At 35.4% G+C, this 21,177-nt stretch overlaps 1 protein-coding gene across 2 annotated transcripts; it reads right to left on the bottom strand.

The window, feature by feature from the left end:
* Nucleotides 1-1,132: 1,132 nt before the first annotated feature.
* Nucleotides 1,133-19,992, bottom strand: LOC143536590 (LEAF RUST 10 DISEASE-RESISTANCE LOCUS RECEPTOR-LIKE PROTEIN KINASE-like 1.2). 2 transcript variants are annotated; one of them, XM_077030541.1, is made up of 3 exons: nt 19,224-19,992; nt 3,262-3,564; nt 1,133-2,211 (listed from the first exon to the last, which is right to left on the bottom strand). In XM_077030541.1, exons 1-3 carry the CDS (start codon nt 19,984-19,986, stop codon nt 1,289-1,291), a joined length of 1,989 nt encoding a protein of 662 aa, XP_076886656.1. In that variant the 5' UTR covers nt 19,987-19,992; the 3' UTR covers nt 1,133-1,288. The 2 variants fall into 2 exon arrangements, with proteins under 2 accessions (XP_076886656.1, XP_076886655.1); XM_077030540.1 differs by lacking the exon at nt 19,224-19,992 and adding an exon at nt 13,639-14,441.
* Nucleotides 19,993-21,177: the final 1,185 nt, after the last annotated feature.

The raw sequence follows: 21,177 nt of genomic DNA, 5'->3' as shown, positions 1-21,177 counted from the left end.
TGTACTGCCACGACATATTCCGATTCGGCATATGAAGCCCAAGGTCAGGGTGTTACACATTCCCGGCAGGTCCTTGAGCTCCATCTCTATAATTACACAAATCACCACATTTTTCTTTCTCATTTTCATTTAAATAATATTTTTTATACATTTATCATTATTTTGTTCCTCTCCCCAATCACAATCACTTTCAACAAATATTTAAAAATTATAGTATAAAAAGTGCTTCTTCAAATTTACTCATGAATAGTGTTTTTTCCAGATGCCCGATAAAACCTAAATCAAGATATTATTCATATCCTAACATACTTGGACAACAAGGGTACTATTCTCTACCATCTTAACACCCCTTATTTACCATAACCATCCATCTTTTCATTCTCCCAACCAATCATCAAGATACTCAAGATGAGCATGCAAAGCTAAAGCTCTCGTAACCATCTTCGGGTGTAGGGTTGTGTTTGTAGTTGGAGTTTATTGATTTAAACCTTCACTTAGGATTTGGATTTGATTAATCTTTCGGATAGTTAAATCTTTATGTTCGTTTCTGTGGTTGAACAGTTTTTCGTAATTGAATGTTTTAAGATTTTATTAGTTAATTGATTTGATGTCATCAGCATTTAGGATTGAGTTCTTATTGTTATTGACCCATTTATCTTTAACCATTGAATTAATCACATTCATCCAAACCTAAAACTTGTAATCTATAGATTATTATTCAGTCACGCCAATTGTTCGGATTAAGTTCTGATAATCAGTAGGGCAACTACTTAGTCTGTTGATTATTTATTTAAACAAAGTGAGTTCCATATAGGTTTACTAACTTATCCAGTCTGTTTCGAAACCTGAAACCTAGAGTTTGGTTATCTTCTTATAATCGTTTACACATTAAAAGATTTGTTTTCCAAAGTATTTTACAATCAAAGTATTTTCAAAATAATTGTTTGGCATCGCATGTCCGTCTAGTATAATTAGTTTATTTGTCCTTGCTAGTAAATATATTTTACAAATGCTTTTAATTAATTGATCTTTCGATATCAATCAACTATGTATACTGAAACTTCACTAGAGTAAAATATAAGATGCATTCAATATTATTTCACTTGTAAATTGGTATACAAGACACCAACCAGCAACCAAAACAAATGAATAAATTAACCTATGACAAAAAAAGAACTTATATACACCTCTATTCATAAACCTCCAAACTGCATTGTATCCATCACGTAAGTATTATAACCAAACTGAAATCCCAACAACATATCGTAACCAAGCAACCCAACCCAAATCACCCGCTAGAAGTCGAAATCGTGGACGTACTCCAAGCCACCGCCACCGAATCTGGCGACATATTTTGCGAATGATCCAACAAAGCCGCGCCATCACACGTACCATCCAACACATCTTGCTTGTTCTTACTACCATTCCCATTTTGAATCCTCACTAAACACTCCAACACTTCATCCATTGATGGTCTATCATCCCTATCATTTTGCAAGCATTGAAACGCAAGCTCCGCGACCCCGTTAATCATCTTTCTAGCTTCATAGTCGTTTTGATATCCGAGATGCGGGTCCACAAGCTCATGAATCGCGTCATTTTGGATCTTGTTCATAGCCATGGTAGATAAGTTTATTTCATGTCGGTGTCGGGTAATGTCCACCGCGGTCATTGATGATATAAGCTCGACTAGTACCACCCCAAAGCTATAAACATCACTTTTACTTGTTAACTGATAACACTCGTGGTACTCGGGGTCCACGTACCCCGGGGTACCTTGTGGCGCGGTGGAAACATGTGTCACATTATTTGGGAAAAGACGCGATAACCCAAAATCGGCTACTTTAACAGTGAAACTGTCGTCTAATAAAATGTTGTTGGTTTTAACATCTCTATGGACAATATCTGAGGCATGAAGGTAGACCAATGCGCTTGCGGTTTCTATAGCAATGTTCATTCTAGTGGGCCATTTTAGTGAACCGGGGCTCGACTTTTCTCCGTGTAGGTGGTCTGCAACGGTTCCATTTGGGATGTACTCGTACACGAGTAGGAGTTCGCGGCTATGGTGGGTGGTGCAACCGTAAAGGGACACCAGGTTTCGATGGCGTAAGCGAGCCAGAATTTGCACCTCGTTCATGAATTGCTCTACTCTTCGGTAGTTGTTTTCGTATAGGCGTTTAACGGCTACAACACGACCGTCTTTCAGTTTCCCTGCACATAAAGATAAAGTTATTGTTTTGTATGCACCGATAGGGGTGTGTACGAAACCGAAAAAGGCTTTTCCGTAACCTAAAACTGAAATGACCAAACCAAACAAAAAAAATGGTTTTATGTTTTCATGAAGTCGAATTTTGGTTCAGGTTCGGTTTTGCAGGTAACTAAAACAAAACAAAACAAAACGAAATGGTCTGCTACCATAACTACCTGAATAACCGGGCCCAATAAAAAAAACGAGTAGTTTGGTTTTATGTTTTTGTGAAAAGCGAATTTTCTTTTCGGTTTAGGTTTTTCAAGTAAGTAATACCGGAAAAAAAGGCCCATAACCAGAAAACCGAACCCAAACAAAAATCAATGGTTTGTTTTTTATATTTTCATGGAAATCAAATTTTCGTTTTGCTTTGGGTTTTCAAGTAAATCAAACCGGAACAGAACCAAATTTATGGACTTTTATATTCTAATTTTGATTTTAAGTAAGAATTTGATAAATAGTATAACTCAAATATATTGGGCTCAAATGTATAATAACTAATTATATTCTAATTTTGATTTTAAGTAAGAATTTGATAAATAGTATAACTCAAATATATTGGGCTCAAATGTATAATAACTAATTAATCATTAATTAACAAAACGATTTAGATCTAAATTCATTATTACCTTTTTTTTACCCAAAAATTCAAGGCCATGTGGAGCAACCGAAAAAACTGAAACTGAAACCAAACGGAAAACCAAAAAACGGAAACTGAACGGCTATCTGAAAGTCAAAACTAAATTTTCGTTTTGGGTTCGGTTTAAGCCCAAAACTGACCCATGCACACCCTTATGTATAGTGGGACGTTTGTTTTAGAACCTAGAAAACTGCTTAATGCATTTGCATCTATTGTTTTAAATATACACATGACAGTTATGTAACCGCCTCTGTTATGCACTATGCAGAGGTGTATTATGGAGTTTCGTAAAATTTATAGTTCACAACACATTACCGTATCTGAAATGAATGATATATACATAAGTAACCTGACTAATAAATCATATGCATACCTTGATAGACCGTTCCGAAACCACCATCCCCGAGTTCATTTCTAGAGTCAAAATGACTTGTAGCTTTCTCGAGCTCTCGGTATTTAAAGACTTGGACACCATGATAGGTCCCATTCTTCTCAGGATCCGTCATTGATGATGCATAAGATGATGATATGTTACGCGACCTATAAGATGAACCATAATAGCGTCTCTTCATATTGCGACGCCTCCAAACAAAGAACGCCACAATCATGAGGATAATCGCGAATCCAGCAGAACCGAAACCAATAAGAAGCTTCCGTTTCCAATTTATATTCGAGCCTGCGTACATTGGAAAATTAATATGTTATTACATAAAAATTCAAGAACTTAAAGAAAAAGACGGTTTACCAAGTTTTTGACAGTTGCTACATTTCCACTCCAAAACAAAACCTTTCCTTAAAACATCATTAAAAGTTTCATACAACAGCTTATCAAGACTATCAACATGAACCGGTGTAGGAACCGTTCTTTGACATGAATCTATAGAGTAGTTATGTTTTTTCAAGATTTCAGGATGAAAGACTGCAAAAGACGTAAGACGGATGCTATTGGAAGCACAATCAACCGAATACGTCTCTTTCTTATAAGGAACCGAACAGTTGTAAAAGAAGAACAGATCGGTTGACAAATCACTATAGCTAAAAGGGGTTTCATGGAGGCTAAAGTTAGTTAGAGGTGTTGGGCACTTATTGGATTCATTGAAAGCATCTTTGCTGACAAGAGTGAATGAAAAGTTGTTGTGGAATATGTCTTTAATGACATAATCTTGGTTGGAGATTGTTATGATTGGATTACGGTTTTTACATGTGATGTTGAATTGAGGTGATCCACATGAAGGTGATTGGAGTTGTGGAATCCAAAAGGGGGAGGTTATGTTTGGTCCATTTCCACATGTTTGTGGGGCACAAGTGGTTGAATTGGTGGGAACTGTGAAGATGGAAAAGATGATTATGATTAAGAATTTGAAGAGAAAATGAAGATCCATAGCACTATTGAGGAGAAGAAGATGAATTTAGATATGGGAACTTGGGAGGGAAGTGCTTATATGTGATGTAATTTGTAAGGTTTTGATCTGGAGTCTTGTGAGTAAAGTCTTTGGGTTCATATAGAAATTTAGTATTTGATGCTTTTGATTTGTTTATAATCATGATTACATGTTTGAAAAAGAGTTGATTAGAATATGACTTTTGTATTATAACTGGTTTGTTTAATTCTATTTTTTGTTTGATATACTGATAGTAACACCAAAGGTTTTGATGTGAATTCAGGTAAAGTAAAATTAAGAGAGAATCCAACTATTGCGTTAGTAGAGGACATAAGTCATCATGAGCAAAATCGGGTGGTGAGGGATTTTGATAAGGCGTTCTCCTGAAAAGGTTTCGGTTTCAGTTCTCATAATTGTATGTCATTTATTAAGGGTAAACCCACGTTAAGAGGATTTGAACTTTTTTTTAGAAAAAATTACAATTAAGAGCATCCTTAACAGCTTCTCTATATCTATAAAAAACACTACATTTTATCTCTCATATATAATTAAATAATAATTTTTTACCTTTTTATCATTATATTTTCTCTTTTCTTCACTCACAATTACTTTCATATATTAAAATATAAATAGAGCTATGAACAGTGTTTCTTCAAATTTATTCAAAATTTACCCATATTTTTAAAATTTCTCTCTCATTCACTCACAACCACTTACAATTCTCTAAAATCTTTTAGTGATTTCTCACAACAATTTTAGAGGAGCTGCTAAAAATGCTTAAACGCTTGCTTGTTTGTTTGTTTGTTTGTTTGTTTGTTTGTTTAGTCTCATTACTTGAGTTACTTAAGAATAAGAAACAAAGTATCCAAGAGGTTTCCTTGTGTTTACAAAAGGGGTTTGCTAGAGATACACCACTTAGCTTATTTACACACCATTACCCCATCTAATCATAGGCCTCATACGCAACGTATGCTGGCATACGCAACGTATAGAATAATAACTTAAGTTAGTCAAATCAAGGAAGCCATACGAGTCATATGGAAAACCATACGAGTCATATGCTTCAGAAACTATACGAGTCATATGCTTTTGTATACAGTTCGTATTGTATGGAAGACGAGACGTATAAGATTTCATATGAACCGTATATGAAAGAATACAAATCGTATGCATGTAGGTGTTTGAAAACTTATGAGAAGTAATCTATACGAACTGTATAGGAAATAATACGAAACGTATGACGAAGAATCTTTAAAATTGTACAATTACTTTTGCAGGAAGCGTGAAACGTATTTAATCCATCAATCTCTCAAATATATATAGGCCTCATTGATTCTTTAACCATATTGTAAGACTATAAAACGAATATTAGGAATAAAAGGACTCTCTCAACCACATAAATTGTGTGATCTCATAGGGTTTTTTACCCACTTACTTCTTTGAACGATATACATCTAACAATGAAGTGTGTGTATATTTTACTCACTTTGAACGATATACATCTAACAATGAAGTGTGTGTATAGGTTATCGTGAGTTTGTAGGAGTTGGAGGTATGAAGCAACGAGTAACGATGATCAGAAAACCATTTCATAGGTACCTACAGAGGGTGATTGCATCTATTGTTTGTGCTCGTTACAGGGGTCAAGAGTGGTGCACTAAACGTGATTTATTCCATCTTTATTGTTTGCTGACCCCAGCTAACTGCAATCTGGCGTATAGCACAGCAGTGTATTTCAATTCTTATAAAGTAAGGAAAGGCACCGGCAGCATCTGTGGCGGGCCATACATTACAAAGATTGCAAAATCTTTGGGTTATACAATAGATATAATGTGGCTGTCCTCCATGATTGTGTTCCCTCTGAAGGAACTCGACAAGAACACAGTTACACTCATGCGTATTTCCGATGTTTTTCCCGATATTGGTCTGCAGTGGTCCTTGTGGCCAGGACTTTTGTGGTTTCCGGGACAGATGCTAGAGGTGGAAGAGCGGGATATAATAGCTGCAGAGTTGTTGACGGCTGAAAATCAGGGGTTGGGGAGCGGTCAGGTATATCGTGAGGTAGTATTTAATTATATTTTAATACTAACGGTTGAAAATAAATCTTTTTTATGTAGAGGTTCATGGGTCAAATGCCGGTCAGGAGCAGTCGCTTGTGCAGGGGCATATGCAGGGACATGGACAGGTATATGATCAAACATAAATTGTTAAAATTTAGATGCAAACCAAATAAAACCACACCAAGTTACTATTTAAGGTTTACTTTAAATTTTATAAAGCTAATTTATAATATTGTTCAAATTGTTGTTCAAAACTTTCTTACATTTAAATAAAAAGGTTATTTATCTATTTTACATTTAAATATGTTTGTGATATAATATAGTTCAAAGGTTATTTGTCGGGTTTCGGGTTTTCCCATCAGGTTCGAGTTTCACTGCCATCCCTACTTACATTGTCATCCTAACGTTTATGCACTTGTTCAGGGGCCACGTGTCGATGAGGGGCAGTCGCATGGCAATGTCGGGACGGTGAATCAAGATATGCGATTAATTAATATGGAGCAGCGTATGATAAGGATGGAGAGGATGATAGAGTGGTTGGTTAGAGACAATAACGGTCCCACTGATGATGTGCCGCCGCCATAGGAGTCGCGGCCGCAGGAGGAGTCGGGCTTTCATGATGTTGGTGATGATGCTAGTGATGACGGTAGTGATGATGTAGGTGATGATGATGCTAGTGGTGTTGGTGTTGATGATGATAGAGTTGACGGTGATGATGATGATTTTGGTGATAGTAGTGACGAGGATCATGGTTTATGATGATGCATAGTATGATAAATGCACAATTTAGCTATTATGGTTTATCTTTATTATGCCTAGTATGATGATGCACGTAAACGTTATCTTTTTTTGTTGTATGTGTGGATTCTAGTAATTTGGATGGATGTAGTAGTAATTTCTTTTTCAAACTATGTTGGGGTTTGATGAATGTTAATGTTTTTATTTTTATGTATTTGTTAAACAACTATATGAGTTTAGTATTTAGAAATGTTCATGGTTTCGTCTTTTTTAGGTCAAACCCAAAACCGACCCAAAGTCTTCACAATTGAATGAACATGGCCTATGTTCGTGTTCATTCTTTTAGTTAATGGAACGAAATTCCTTGCTCATGTTCGTCAATATTAAACGAGCAGACATCATCGAATGGCCCGCCAAACAGTTCGTCAAATATTCGGTTCATTTACAGCCCTAGTTAGTTTACACTTTGTTCTCCAGTAGAAGTAGGCTGCAAAATTCATTGACATGAAACTAATTATTTAAAGGAATCATTGAATTAGTGTTGTACTGTTCTTGAATTCAAGCTAAATCATTATCAAATTCATTTAAACCATAATTATTGTCTGGATTATTCATCTTTAGATGTTAGTTAGGTCAATAATTGATCGTTGGTTCATCATTTCTGATTTTACCAAATAAACCATATTTACTAACTGCAAATATTATTATTTGCAGTTGAACCAAAAAGGATGTCCCGGTACAAGAAGCTCACATGCAATCACTATTGTTGGAAACAAAGCTTACGCCTTTGTTTTAGATGGTTACAAGTAAAACTTATTTTGTTACACTATACGAACGGTATACATTTTAGATTATTCGTATTTAAGCTATACGAAATGTATCCTTTTTATACGAAGCGTTTATTAATTTTACGTAAAAGTTGTTCATATGAATCGTATGCTTTTTCATATTATTCGTATTGTTTATACAAAAGCCATATGAACCGTATAACATTAAATACGAAGCGTTTAGTAATTTTACTTAAAAGTTGTTCATATGAATCATATGCTTTTCAATTATTCGTATTGTTTATACAAAATCCATATGAACCGTATAACATTACATACGAATCGTATGATATCTGAAAAAGTATTACAACATATGCAACGTATGCTGAGCATACGAAACGTATACCGAATGGTGTGCAAATATGCATAGTTAATAGGTGTAGATGGTGTATCTTTAGAATTTGCTTAATATGTACATATAGTGACACTTGTATGTTTGGGTTTGGTGAATGTTGACTTGGACCTAGTTTAAAGTCATGAGTGGTGGGGTCCTCACCATTGTTTCAACCGAAACCTTATTTTAACTAGTGAAGATTGGTTGATGTAAAGACTGATTTTTTCCATGCCTTCACATTGTGGAAAAACAATATCATCACGCAAAAAAAAGATATTATATTATTTTAAATACAAAATCACGACAAGGGTCTTATAAACACTGATGTTAAAACAATATACTTAAAAGTTTATATAATTTTAGTTATTTATTTAAAGTTGTTCTGCGTTAATTAGTACTCTAAGTTGCTTTTAATTGTTATTAGTAGAAATTAATATAGAGATACAACTTAGAAACATTTCAAAGAAAATATTGCATTATATTGTGTGGTTGTAAGATGGTTATTCTTATAACACGTAACTAATATGATTTAGTGATTGAATATTGAATAAAAAATTTAAAATATCTTGAAAGTACGTTTTAGTTGTGATTCACACAACAAATTCGAAATATTAGTAAACGAGGATGTGTGACATGAGAAATTGGGCCACCGATGTCACCTACGTTGACGCATTCAACTTGCATTTATAAAATAATATTTTATTATCTATTTTTTATTTTAATAATATATAATTGCAAAAATGATATATTAGAAGGATACTAATATCAATAATTCAATATATACAATATCCGTGTGACTTCATGCTAAGTGAACATTTTAAATTTCATTTTTCATGACTAATATATATTTCAATACTTATATTCATTTCAAATGACAAATTTTATAATTATAAATATATTCAGAAAAGATTTAATAAAAATTTTAAGTTAAGTGATTTATTAACTTCAATGACGATATGCTATTTATTAAGTTTCTCTCTAGGCTTCTTGGAAATCTACCTATACTTAAAAAAGAAAATATTTCTAAACATATGACATTCTGAGATTAATTTTTACTATCAAATTCTCGTTAAAATCACTTCTCATCTATTGATAGAAAAGAAAAAAAATCTTGGTTATAAATATAATATTGATTATAAATTCAACATACCGTATTAATTGAATTATTAATGTCATAAATTATATTCTAAACATATTTAATATAACAAAATATTAATATAATAATTATGTGTTATAAATATATTTTCTTTAAAATTGAAATTTATATATAAAAGAGTTTATATTTAAAGAGTACATTAACATTCAATTTTTTAACACATCTTCGTATTGAAGAAAACTATAACAATTTATTTTTTTTTTTACAAAATTAAGTGTTAGAAACATAGACAAATTTTTCATTTTTTATATTTATTATAAGATTATTGTGATGGTTGAACAACAGTGTGTTTATAAGGACAACATGAAACATGTTCAAAAAGGAAAATCTGGTGTCTTTTAGTCTATGGTCGGGTATGGAATTATAACATTTTTGTGAAAGACTTTAACTACATCTTTCAAATCGAAAGGCCTTGATGGTTGGTTAATTTGTATATGCTTTAGTTCGCTTATTTATTAGTTTTAATCGTTTATTTTAGGAACTTCGATACTTCATACATGTATTATTGTATTTCAGGTCACGGGCGTTAAAGTACTTAATTTGGACATGCTGATGCATGTATTGAAGACCCGGGATGTCCAGCACGCATAACGATAAGACAAAAGACATTTGCTGGTGACACGTCCCATCGCGATACGCGATGGGCATGCTTAGAGACCCATCGCATATCGCGATGGGTGTTATAATGAGTGTTGACCAAAAGGTTCATCGCAATACGCGATGGACCAATGAAGACCCCATCGCGTATCGCGATGGGGCGTACAGACGGGCAGCTAGGGTTTAAACATATTTTTCATCAAACACGACACTAACTCGTTTTTTAATCAACGAAGGCGATTTCCAGAGCTTCCAGGGGGCGATTCCATCATTCCAGCTTGTATCAAGATCACCTACATGCTCCATATAATCAATATCGAAGATCTCACAATGTCGAGGCTCAGCTAATCTGCTAGAATCTCACCCGGGAATGTATAGTTTGTAATTCTTTTAGTTTTCTCATCTGACTACAAACACTTATGTATAATTGTTTATGGTTGACATATGATTATTGATGTTTGGTATTTCTGTGTGTTCAATCTGTTTAGGTTTACGATGATCTGAACGATTTGTTACCAGTTGCTATAATAATTGATCATATGACTGTTTGATTAGATTGAATACAATAAAACATGTGGTTGCCCTTAACTGAGTCACACTGGCAGGGACTGTTTGATAACCAGCGGCGTGTGTAAAACGATTGTTGATGTCTAAGGTTTTGTCTGATTGATCAGTCTGTAGTTAACCTTTAATAATTAATCTGTTAGGTTGTATGAAATCACTGTAGATTGCTTACTTGAAGTCCCATGTGTGATTTGCTATTGTTAATTGATTGAAACTTGTCTACTCGATTGTTTGCTTACCTCTAAATTCAACTTATTTGCTTGTGTGATCAGCACTAAAATTTGTTACTTTATAATATTGAATCTGTTTACACGATTACATTGATCACAAACTCCTGGTAGATACGATACCTTATTTACCCTATCTACTTAGGTTATTTAGGTTTTTTCATGACTCGAACGACGGTCATCAGGCCTCATTGTTTTAAATGTTGCTTCCAGTAACATTGCTTCATTATTGTTTACTGATGGTAGACAATTCATTCTCGATTTAAAATTAAATATATTTGATGATATGATTGACTATATTTGTAATATATTTTTTTTACATATTATAAAGAGACTTAATTATCTTTTTTTAGTTGTATTAAATTGTTTATTGTAATTTATACATTAATTTATTCCGTGTAATACACGGATTTCTTAAGCTAGTAAATAAATAAACACACACAATAACACCGTGGATTTTGTAAACTCCTCGTATCATATATTAATACTATATATATTAATATATTCTAGTATAATAGTAAAAGAAAATAAATAATATTTTGAACTTGTAATAATTTAAGTGAAAGATGAGACTAGTCGTTTTACATCTAAAGACTATAATATTTAAAAGAATACTTGATATGTCGCATTTAAATTTGGTTTAAATTGCATTTTAGATATGTAGTGGTATGGGAGAGATTAGGGGTAGTGATATCATAATTTTAAGGGTCATGTAAATAAAAAATTAATAAAATTGAGGTGACCTCAAAATTTGGGCGAGAAATATTTAAAATCTCGCTCAATTCTCTTGGGGGGGGGGGGTTAGACACGGCATGTTCCCCCCAATCTTCCTCTCTTCTCCTTTCACTTCTTGTCCACTACGGGTGGTCTTATAATTTATTGGTTTTAGAGCATATTCAACCTATCCTTCATTCTCATCTTTATAATTACACAAAATTCATAACATTTCTCTCTCATGTTTAAATAAATAATATTTTTTAAAACTTTTATCATTACAATTTTCTCTCTTCTCTACTCACAACCAATTCAATAAATATTAAAAAATACTTAGAGGCAAACTTTGTTTCCCAAACTTAAAAAAAAATCACTAACTTTTCTCTCTCCATCTTATAATTTACACTCACAAACACTTAAAACTTCACCTTATAATTTACACTCACAAACACTTAAAACTTCATCTTATAATTTACAAACTTGTCTCATATAATTTTGAAGGGTATGATGAGAATACTCTTAGGGTATGTTTGGTTGAAAGGAATGGAATGAAAGGGGAATGGAATGGGAGAAGTAATGGAATGGACAAAGGAATGAAATGGATCATTACCATTCCTTTGTCTTGTTTGGTTAACATATGGGAATGAAATGAATAATTAATTTATGATATTTGGTATCTGAAAAAATTTTTAGGAATGAAATAGAAATAATAAAAATATTCCTATCCCAATATATATATATATTTTTACAAAAAAAAAACCTGAAATGGTGACGGTGGTGGTAGCTCTGGAGATGAAAATGGTGGTGGGTGGCGGTGGCGACGGTGGTGGTGGTGGCGGTCAGGCCACGGGGGGGGGGGGGGGGGTGGTGGTCAAGCGATGGTAGCATTAGTAGTGATGGCGGTGGTAGGGTGGTGATGACAATGGTGGTGGTCAGGCAGTGATAGTGGTGGTGGCGGTTATGGTCGGGTGGCGACGGTGACAATGGTTGCCGTGGTTTTGGCGATGATGGTGGCGGTGGTAGCTTTTGTGGTAAGGTGGTGGTGGTGGAGGTGGTGATGGCGACGGTGGCGGTCAGGTGGTGGTGGCGGCGACGGTGGTGGTGGTGGTGGCGGTGGTTGTTAGATGATGGTGTTGTTGAGAAAGTAGGTTGAAGGAGGAATGAAATGCAAAAAAAAGAAGGGGGTGAGAAGGAATGGTTTTGATGGAATTTGATTCCATGTGTAATGGATGATTCCATTACATTGTGCAACCAAACCCCTCTTATTTCATTCCCACGTAATGAATCATTCCATTCCGTCTGTCATTATTGCATAACAAACGCTACCTTACATGAAGTTTCGGTGTAATGGGTTAGCTAACATGAATCATAACTTACCATCAAATGTTTGGGCCTGACTAAAATAACCCAAATATTGTAACCAGAACTAATAGGAGCTAAAAGTTTGGGTTTGAAATATTTAGCCACTTAAGAAATTGATATTAAACATTTGGGGTTGTACATATATAAGGATAGTAGGTCTGGTTGGTTCAGTCGGTTGTTTACTAAATCATGAACCGGCTTAATCTTGTTGGTTTGGAAATATAAATAACCAAAACTGCCAACTTATTTCGGTCTTCAAAAAGAAATTTAAATAGACCCATTGGATCAATTAAAAGTTAAAACGTGTAACACAGCCATAACGAAGAAGTGGGTGGATGAAACATTGACCAGTTCAACGGAAATGCGTGGGGTATAATATATGAATAGTCAAAGGAAGTGAGGTACCATGAAGTTTCATAAAGGAAACACAGAAAGAAGACTTTTGACTTTTGATGTTGAAAATTAAATTACAAATTTAATTTGAATTCGTTTCGGTGAATGTGATTGAAAATGAGACTACAACTTCTATCGTTCATACGTGTTATCAGTATAAAAAAAACCTCTTCATTGGTGGTTTTTTGGATCTTTCCATGGTGTTGAAAATTGAACTGGACCGGGACCAACATGTTGATATTTAGAACTAACAAAACGACTAACTAGGTGTTGAAATGTATATATATATATATATATTTATATTTTTATGAACGGCACCAGATATGCATTTAAATAAAAGTCTAACATTGAGCAGGGGTAAAACGGGAATACGAAAACTGTAATGAATGTACCTACCTTTACAGTAGTTCCTGGTGATGGTTCCGTCGGAGCAAAAACATATGAACCCCCTAGTATCTTGCTGACCGCACCGACCGTCTGACTGTTCACACTTCTCACAATGATCATCGTCCATGCTTATCCATTCTAGCTCGAATCCTCTTCGCAAGAGTTCAACAAACCCCCTTGTAAGATCAGGTGAATTACCCATGGGGTCCTTGAACACAGTTGTTATGACTTCCTCAGAGCATGAGTACTGGTCCCAATCCGTTGCCTCCATCGTGTCATTCATAACATGAATGCACGATTTTCTTTCATTGTCACCCAGGCACCGTAACTCGGTCGCAAAAGAAGGAAATCCAGTGCAATTGAAATGAAAGCTTATATTAACCGTAGACATCATGGGCACGAGAGGCAAGGTTCCTAAGGTAATGTTATTGCGCACCCTAGGGCAGTCGTTGGGGCGTTGGTCAACCGGGGAGGAGAGGATGATGCTTTTGTATGGGTGATAGTAGCTTATATTCTGCACTTTGTAATAATTGCCGCTCAAATTAAACTCGGGAGCAACTGGATCACCACCGATGGTGGAGCAATTAATTCCGAAGCCTTGATAACCGCAGAAGTGGGAGTTGAGCTCATTATCTATCCTCCAAAAGGGGTAGCTGATATTGACACCATTGCACATAGATGAAGGGCAGGTGGGGTAAGTTGAATCGTTAGATTGTGCAGAGAGGTCGATGAAGAAAATGGAGAGGAGGATAAGGAGGTAGAGGAGATGGTGAGACATGATTATGGAAATGTTGAAAGAACAAGTCCACACATGCGTTGTATTTATGTTATATAGAACACAAAATCAAATTTGCGTCTTTGACTTTGAATTACTCTTTTTTAGTGTTTCCACAACAAACTATTATTATTATTATTATTAAAGTAACCGTTTACGATTGCTAAGGGGGAGGGTAGTGGGTGCGTGGATGACGTGACCGCCGCGCACATCACAATCCCTAGCCGTGCACGGCCACCGCGTACCGGTTTGCGGGAGTGGAAATAGCCGTTGGAGATGTGTGAAGGCTCAATGAGCCGTTGGAGGGAAAAATATTTAAAAGGAAAAAGTTTTTTTTTAATTACAAACCCTACCATTTTCACTATAAATTACAACCTCATTTTATAAAAATAACACACCATTCTCACTCCTTTTCTCTCTACTAATTTAAAAAACCTCTCAAAATTTTTCAAATTTAAAACCATGTCGGGCTCGGGTTACGGTAATATCAACATCAACGACCCTCAATTTCCCGAATGATTGAACTACTTGGACGACGAATCGTTTCAAGCATTCATCTACTCTGATATGTCACAATCCGAATATTCGGTCCCGGAAACACAATCGGAGCCGGCACCGGCAAAATGATCCCACAAAAGGGGGAAGGAAACCGGAGAAGCGGATGGTCCTTCGGCACCGGCTAAGCGGAAGTCTACTCCGTGGTCTAAAGAAAAGAAACTTGCGTTGGCAAAAGCTTGGATTGAAATATCCAAAGATCGAAACGTGGGTAAATTATTTCGCGAATTTTGTTTTTTAATATATCTTTTAAGTTTTGTATGCAATTATTACAATTTTTGTTATTTATTTTGTAGCCGACTTTCAAAGAGCTCTTTTTTGGGCTAAGGTTCGGGAATGTTTTTATAATCAAGTGGGGAGTAGGGCTCGTACCAAAAATATGATATCCGGTCGGTGGACCGATACTTGTAAATTTGTAGGATTGTTTACCAACTTACATAACCGCAATGCTAACCGAATGCGGCCGAGTGAGTCCGATAATCTCTCGGTTTACCAATTCACTTGTGATGAATGGAAACAATAGGTTTTGAGGAGGAACGGGATGGTGAAGACGTTTGACGAGGGCTATTTATGGGAGTTGTTACGGAAGTGCTCGAAATAGATGCAACTATGTGCGGAGGACTTTACCGAAGGGGCAAAACGTACAATGTCACACCCCGGCTTTAGGGCCTAGGCGTGTGACCACAAGTTGGTACCACTTTTGTAAATACAGCAGAGTTGCGGGTTTTATTTCAGCTGAAGTCTTTTAAATAAAATAATATTACTTTGAAAACTTATTAAAATCTCGGGTTCAAATACACGTTTGATGTTTCAAACACATTTCTTTGGAAAACATAACTTATAATATTTTCAAATAAAATATCCGAGCCACCAGATAGCATCTAATGACTATAACTCCAATATTTTATTCCTTCTTGCTTGTTTAACCTTTCTTGTTCCCTGTAACATAGGGGAAAATACGTCAGCACAAAGCTGGTGAATAACGCTGACTCTAAAATCTCTTTTCCAATACCTTTGTGAAACCAACAATAATACCTTTGTGACTACTCATTAGGCACCCAACTAAATTGGGATAAAATTACCCTAAGTACCATGTACAATTAATTATACACAATATCATTTCTCTGAACAGTCCCGTAGACCTTCAGAGGCATGTTGATGATATGCATGGCCTCGGGGAACTCCGAGTCACCATGTATGTTTGGATCCAGACACATGTATACTCTTAATCAGAGTGTCCGTTTCTTATTATTGTACACAAAGTTTTTAAGGATTCGTAAATCCTATGCAAACATTCAGACTCATTATAAAAGGTTTGGGGCGTATTCACCTTTTCTGTTTATAATCTGTTTCTTTTACTGATTCCTGTTTTCTGATTCTTTCTCTTGATTGGTTACCTCGGACCTATAGTACGAGAATAACATTCGTATAAATAATTAGATCAACGATCTAGCTTTAGACCTTTAGTCTATTTTGTATACCGTTGACCTTGATAAAAAAACATTTGTTTATAAAACACTTGGACCTTTAGTCCATTTCTTTATTTATCATCATATGCTACGTTTCTTCTTCAAGAAGAAACGTCTATATTGAGTTCTTTCTTCAAGAAGAAACAATAATCAAACTTTATTCTTTGAATATCATATTTCTTAATAATAAAGAAATACTATTTTAACTATAACCCTCACTTAAGAAAAGTTATATGATTCTTAATCGTAATCAAGGTTCAGCTATACCTCCGACTATGGTCTAAGCCATTTATAATAATAAAATAATAACTTAGGCAGAACCCCTTACCTCGCACGGGTATTTGGAGTTAGATATTCCTAAGTTTATACGGGCAGCACTTCTACTCTATATGCAAGTTTATCGAGGCGTTCTTGATCAACCCTTCTTGGCACGCAAATCGAGGCAACGTTCGGGTGTCGCCGGGTCGTGCACGTACTTCGAGGAAAATACCGGGTTTATGGCACGGATTACGAGGTTATGATTGTCGGGTCAGTGGCACGCAAAACGATGTTCGGCACGCAAACCGAGGTAGAGAGAGAGTAAATTCTAGAGAGAGAGTGGCTGTGGGGTGTGTCAAATGAGTGTGCCATGCCCCCCTATTTATAGCCGATTTTGAGTCCCATCGCGTACCGCGATGGGCTCCTTTTCTGACGCCGTCGTGTACCGCGACCGACACATATCGCCATCAAAGCGCCACATTGCGCCCAACGCTCTTCGCCATCGTCCTCGCCCGAGCGGGAGCGCGTGCGAGTCGGGTGCTACGCACCCTCCGCTAGGACCACTTGGTGCATGATATTCATAAAAGAATATTACTATGGAAATTCTCTTTCTTATAAAGAGCTTCTATTTCTTTACCACTTTCCATGTGGGATGGATTCCATCTTCTTTTTTTATACCTTAGTGGAATGCTTCCACTTTCTTACATATTCCAATGTGGGATAGAATTTCTTTCATGTAAGAATATTTACTTAGGAAATATTTTTATTTTCTTATTTTTCTTATATTTCCTTATTTTAATATTTTCTCATGACTTGTTTTGATATTATTTTTGATCCCTCAACTTTCCTAAGTTGTCAAATTTGGATCGAAATTTTGGGGATGTTACATACAAAAACTAGTGCGTCCGACACATACGTCTTTTCGAGCGGGTCGGAGAATTAAATTGACTTCGACCTAAACTTGTCCGAAGGTCATTTGAAAGACTAAGGTTGTAGCCGCCCTCCGGGTAGGGATCGTGGGTGGGAAAAAAACGGTTGTTGATGACGACTATAAAAAGGAAATTAAGGAATTGTCAAGTGGTCTCCTCTCGATTGGTGAAGCTCGACATAAAAAAAAACCATTTCAAGAGTTTGGCTTTTCTAGCCAAAGACTTTAGCCACCTACCGCCATCCGACCAAGCGATAATGGAGAAAGAAAAATATCGTATTCGGAAGGAATTGACGACAAAAAAATAAAAACGCTATTTTTATGTATTTTTAATTTTCCTTTTTATTTATGTTTTAATGAAATATTTTAATTTATATTTGTGTGTATAACAAAAAAATATATAAAAAATAAATTCAATAAAGCTCCGGATCACCTGTACCACTACACCCTCTGGGGCTTGATTATGTGTCACGTCAGCGCCTACGTGACGTAAATATATTAGATCATTTAGGGTTGGATCAAGCCCCACTACCCTTAGCCTAATAATAAATAAATAAACTTATATTTACAATCCCCTGGAAAATGTATATTCCAAATCACATGCTAACACAAATGTCTCTGGCCTGCTCGTAAGCTGTTCGTGGTTAGGTTTAGGTAATTCCGAGTCGAGCTTAAAGTGAGTACTCAAGTTATCTAAAATATAACACATGGCCTAAGTGACACATCCTCTAAGCTTACTATTAAATAGACTAAAACGAGATTCACTACACACCTTGTAGCATGCAAGACTACAAACCTTTTGATCATTGATATATGCATCTTTCTGTTAAACATAAATATATTATATATTGTTTTTTTCCTCTATATATTTGGTTAACTTTTTTTTTTTTTGTGTGTGTGTGTGTGTGTGTTTTTCATGTATGTTACGTTAACTTGTTGAGGACTAATTGGGTTTAAGGAAATTGCTGGATTGTTATTTGATACCGGACTCAAGGCAAAGCCCATGGGTTCTATGTGCATCCCGTGTGGTGCATATGAGAGAAATAGAGAGGAGCGTGAAAGGTAGATAGGTCGCGATCATTCATATCTTCAATAAATGAGTTTATATATTGTTAGTTTGATTATCGTCTCGCACAATGATCATTGTGGTCATGCACATGTTGTGTTTGGGCTTCTAACAGTCAACAATAGGTTCGTTTACATGATCAGAAAGTTCGTTTACATGTCTTCAGATGTCCGCTCTCGTTTCTTGAGTCATTTTTTTCATTTGTTAGTTTATCTTTGTTTTCTTTGAATTTGTGTTTCAAGTCTAGTTTCAATTTGCATTATTCCTATGCAGATTGTTTGTATTGTTGAATGGATGTTTTTTGGCCTGTACATACTGATTTGCAATCAATATAGTCTAGATTAACAATTTCAAACATGTAATTTTATGTATGTATGTGTTTACTATTTACTGTTTACTAATTAGAACTAAAGCGTGTTGAATATATTAAATATGCCACGTCAGTTAATATAACCATTGACTAAATCAATGTATTTAGAACTAAAGGTCTAAAGTTGCGAAGTAGGTGTAAAACTGGAACTTAAAGAGTTTTAATGAAGGTACCTTTACAATCTCCCCTGCGGTTGGTACCGTCAGAACAAAAACATGTGAACCCCCTCGGATTCAAGAGACCGCAGCGGCCGTTAGATTCTTCACACTTCTCGCACCCATCCATCCGCCCCCATCTTAGCCCAAAACCTCCTTCCAAGACATTACCGAAATTCTTTGGGAGATCGGGAAAGTTTTCGAGATTCAACCGGGACACTGTTGTTACCACTATCTGATCGCATAAGAACTCATCCCAATCCGATTCCTCCGTACCGCCATTCATAACTTCCAAGCACGCCCTTGTATCATCCGGTTCGAAGCACGGTATCTCAGCTGTATTTCTAGGACATCCGTTGCAACCGAAATGAAAAGTTAGATTAACGCTATGCATCGTGTACTCAAGAGGCAAGGTTCCTAAGGTAATGTTATGGCCCACCCTTGGGCAGCTATTTTGGGCGTTGTCTGGGCCAGGAGCGACCGGAGGAACTTCATTATAGGAGAGGTAGATAGTATCCGATGCATGGTCTATTTCCCTGACAAAATAACTATCCCCGCCCAAAGTAATTTCGGAAATATTGCGTTCCGAGCATTTGATTTCGAAGGCTTCATAACCGCAGTACTGGGTGGCAGATTTTTCGTCCGCCCTCCAAAATGGGTAGCTGATATTGACACTACCACACATGTACGGAAGGCAATTCGACGAGTAAGCTATGTTATTAGATTGTGAGGAGAAGGAGATGAACAAGAAGAAGAAGAACAAGAGAAGGAGGTGAGACATGATTTTGGAAATGTTGAAAGAACAAGTCCACCATTCCATTGTTCTTTGTATATATAGCATAAAACCAAACCGGGCATCTCTGTCTTACTTCAAATTTCTTTTTTCTTAGTTTTCCCACAACTAAATATTATTAAATTAAGTGAACTGTTTACTATTCTAAATTAAATAAATAAACAAATAACATATTATATTCCAAATCACATGATAACTTACTACATAAAACAAAAATGCCACTGGTCTTACTCGTAAGTTGTTCGACTTTAGCTCACAATAAGGTCGAGGGGAGCTTAAAGAGTTAAAGTGACTCTTGTTAGTTAATACTATAATTTAGAACCACCGGGTCACGTACCCCCCTTCATGAAATTATTTTTAATTCTGGTAATTTATATACGTTAAAATAACGATCAACCGCATTGAGTGTTTATAATAACACAGACGATAATTTGTCCGATCACAAGAAACCAAAATGAGAAATTAAATATATAGATTAACAACTATAAATCTAATATAGAAATGTATGCCCAGTTAAACAAAAATTAATATAATTATATAAACATGTTATACAAAATTACAAATATTTAAGCCCATAAGTTATTATGTAAATAACCAAATGGTTTAAGCTCACTTTCTCGATCTAAAGTTAAAATTATATATAAGGCTTTACGCCCTTGTTGACCTAAACATGGTATAAAACAAGTAGAAACGGATAAATAGTTTAACCCACACTTAATTGATATTTTTAAACCTAATAAAATAAGACAAAAATAAGGATTAAAAACTAGCGCCAGTTCAATTTGGGATTTGGGAAAGAGAAAGAAGATTGAATGTCGCCAGTAACCCAACCCAATACGACCTGAATCCGATCGATCTGACCCGAACAAAACAAAACAATATTAATATATAGAGATAGTCTACTGAGTCCAGAAATTCACATATGTGCTTGTAATAAATATTACGGAGTATTATATGCTAAATTAATAAAAAAAACTAAATATTGTATTATCTTATATACATGTTGACGTTTTATTGTCGAGAGTAAAGTTAGGAACATGAAACATGAAATCTATATTGAGACAAAACTCAAGGGGCATGGATATTTCAAGAGATTTTTGGTTATATCCTTTAAAAATCTTATGAAAAATTATATATGTGTGGTGCCTAATTATACCTTCTTTTAGAAAAATTAGAATA

The sequence above is a fragment of the Bidens hawaiensis genome, unplaced genomic scaffold (genome assembly GCF_021521415.1).
Source record: "Bidens hawaiensis isolate Kalapana, Puna unplaced genomic scaffold, B.hawaiensis_p1.1 tig00010819_1, whole genome shotgun sequence".
Taxonomy (NCBI): domain Eukaryota; kingdom Viridiplantae; phylum Streptophyta; class Magnoliopsida; order Asterales; family Asteraceae; genus Bidens; species Bidens hawaiensis.
The sequence above is the reverse complement of the archived record's forward strand: the minus strand, read 5'-3'. Positions and strand labels throughout refer to the sequence as shown.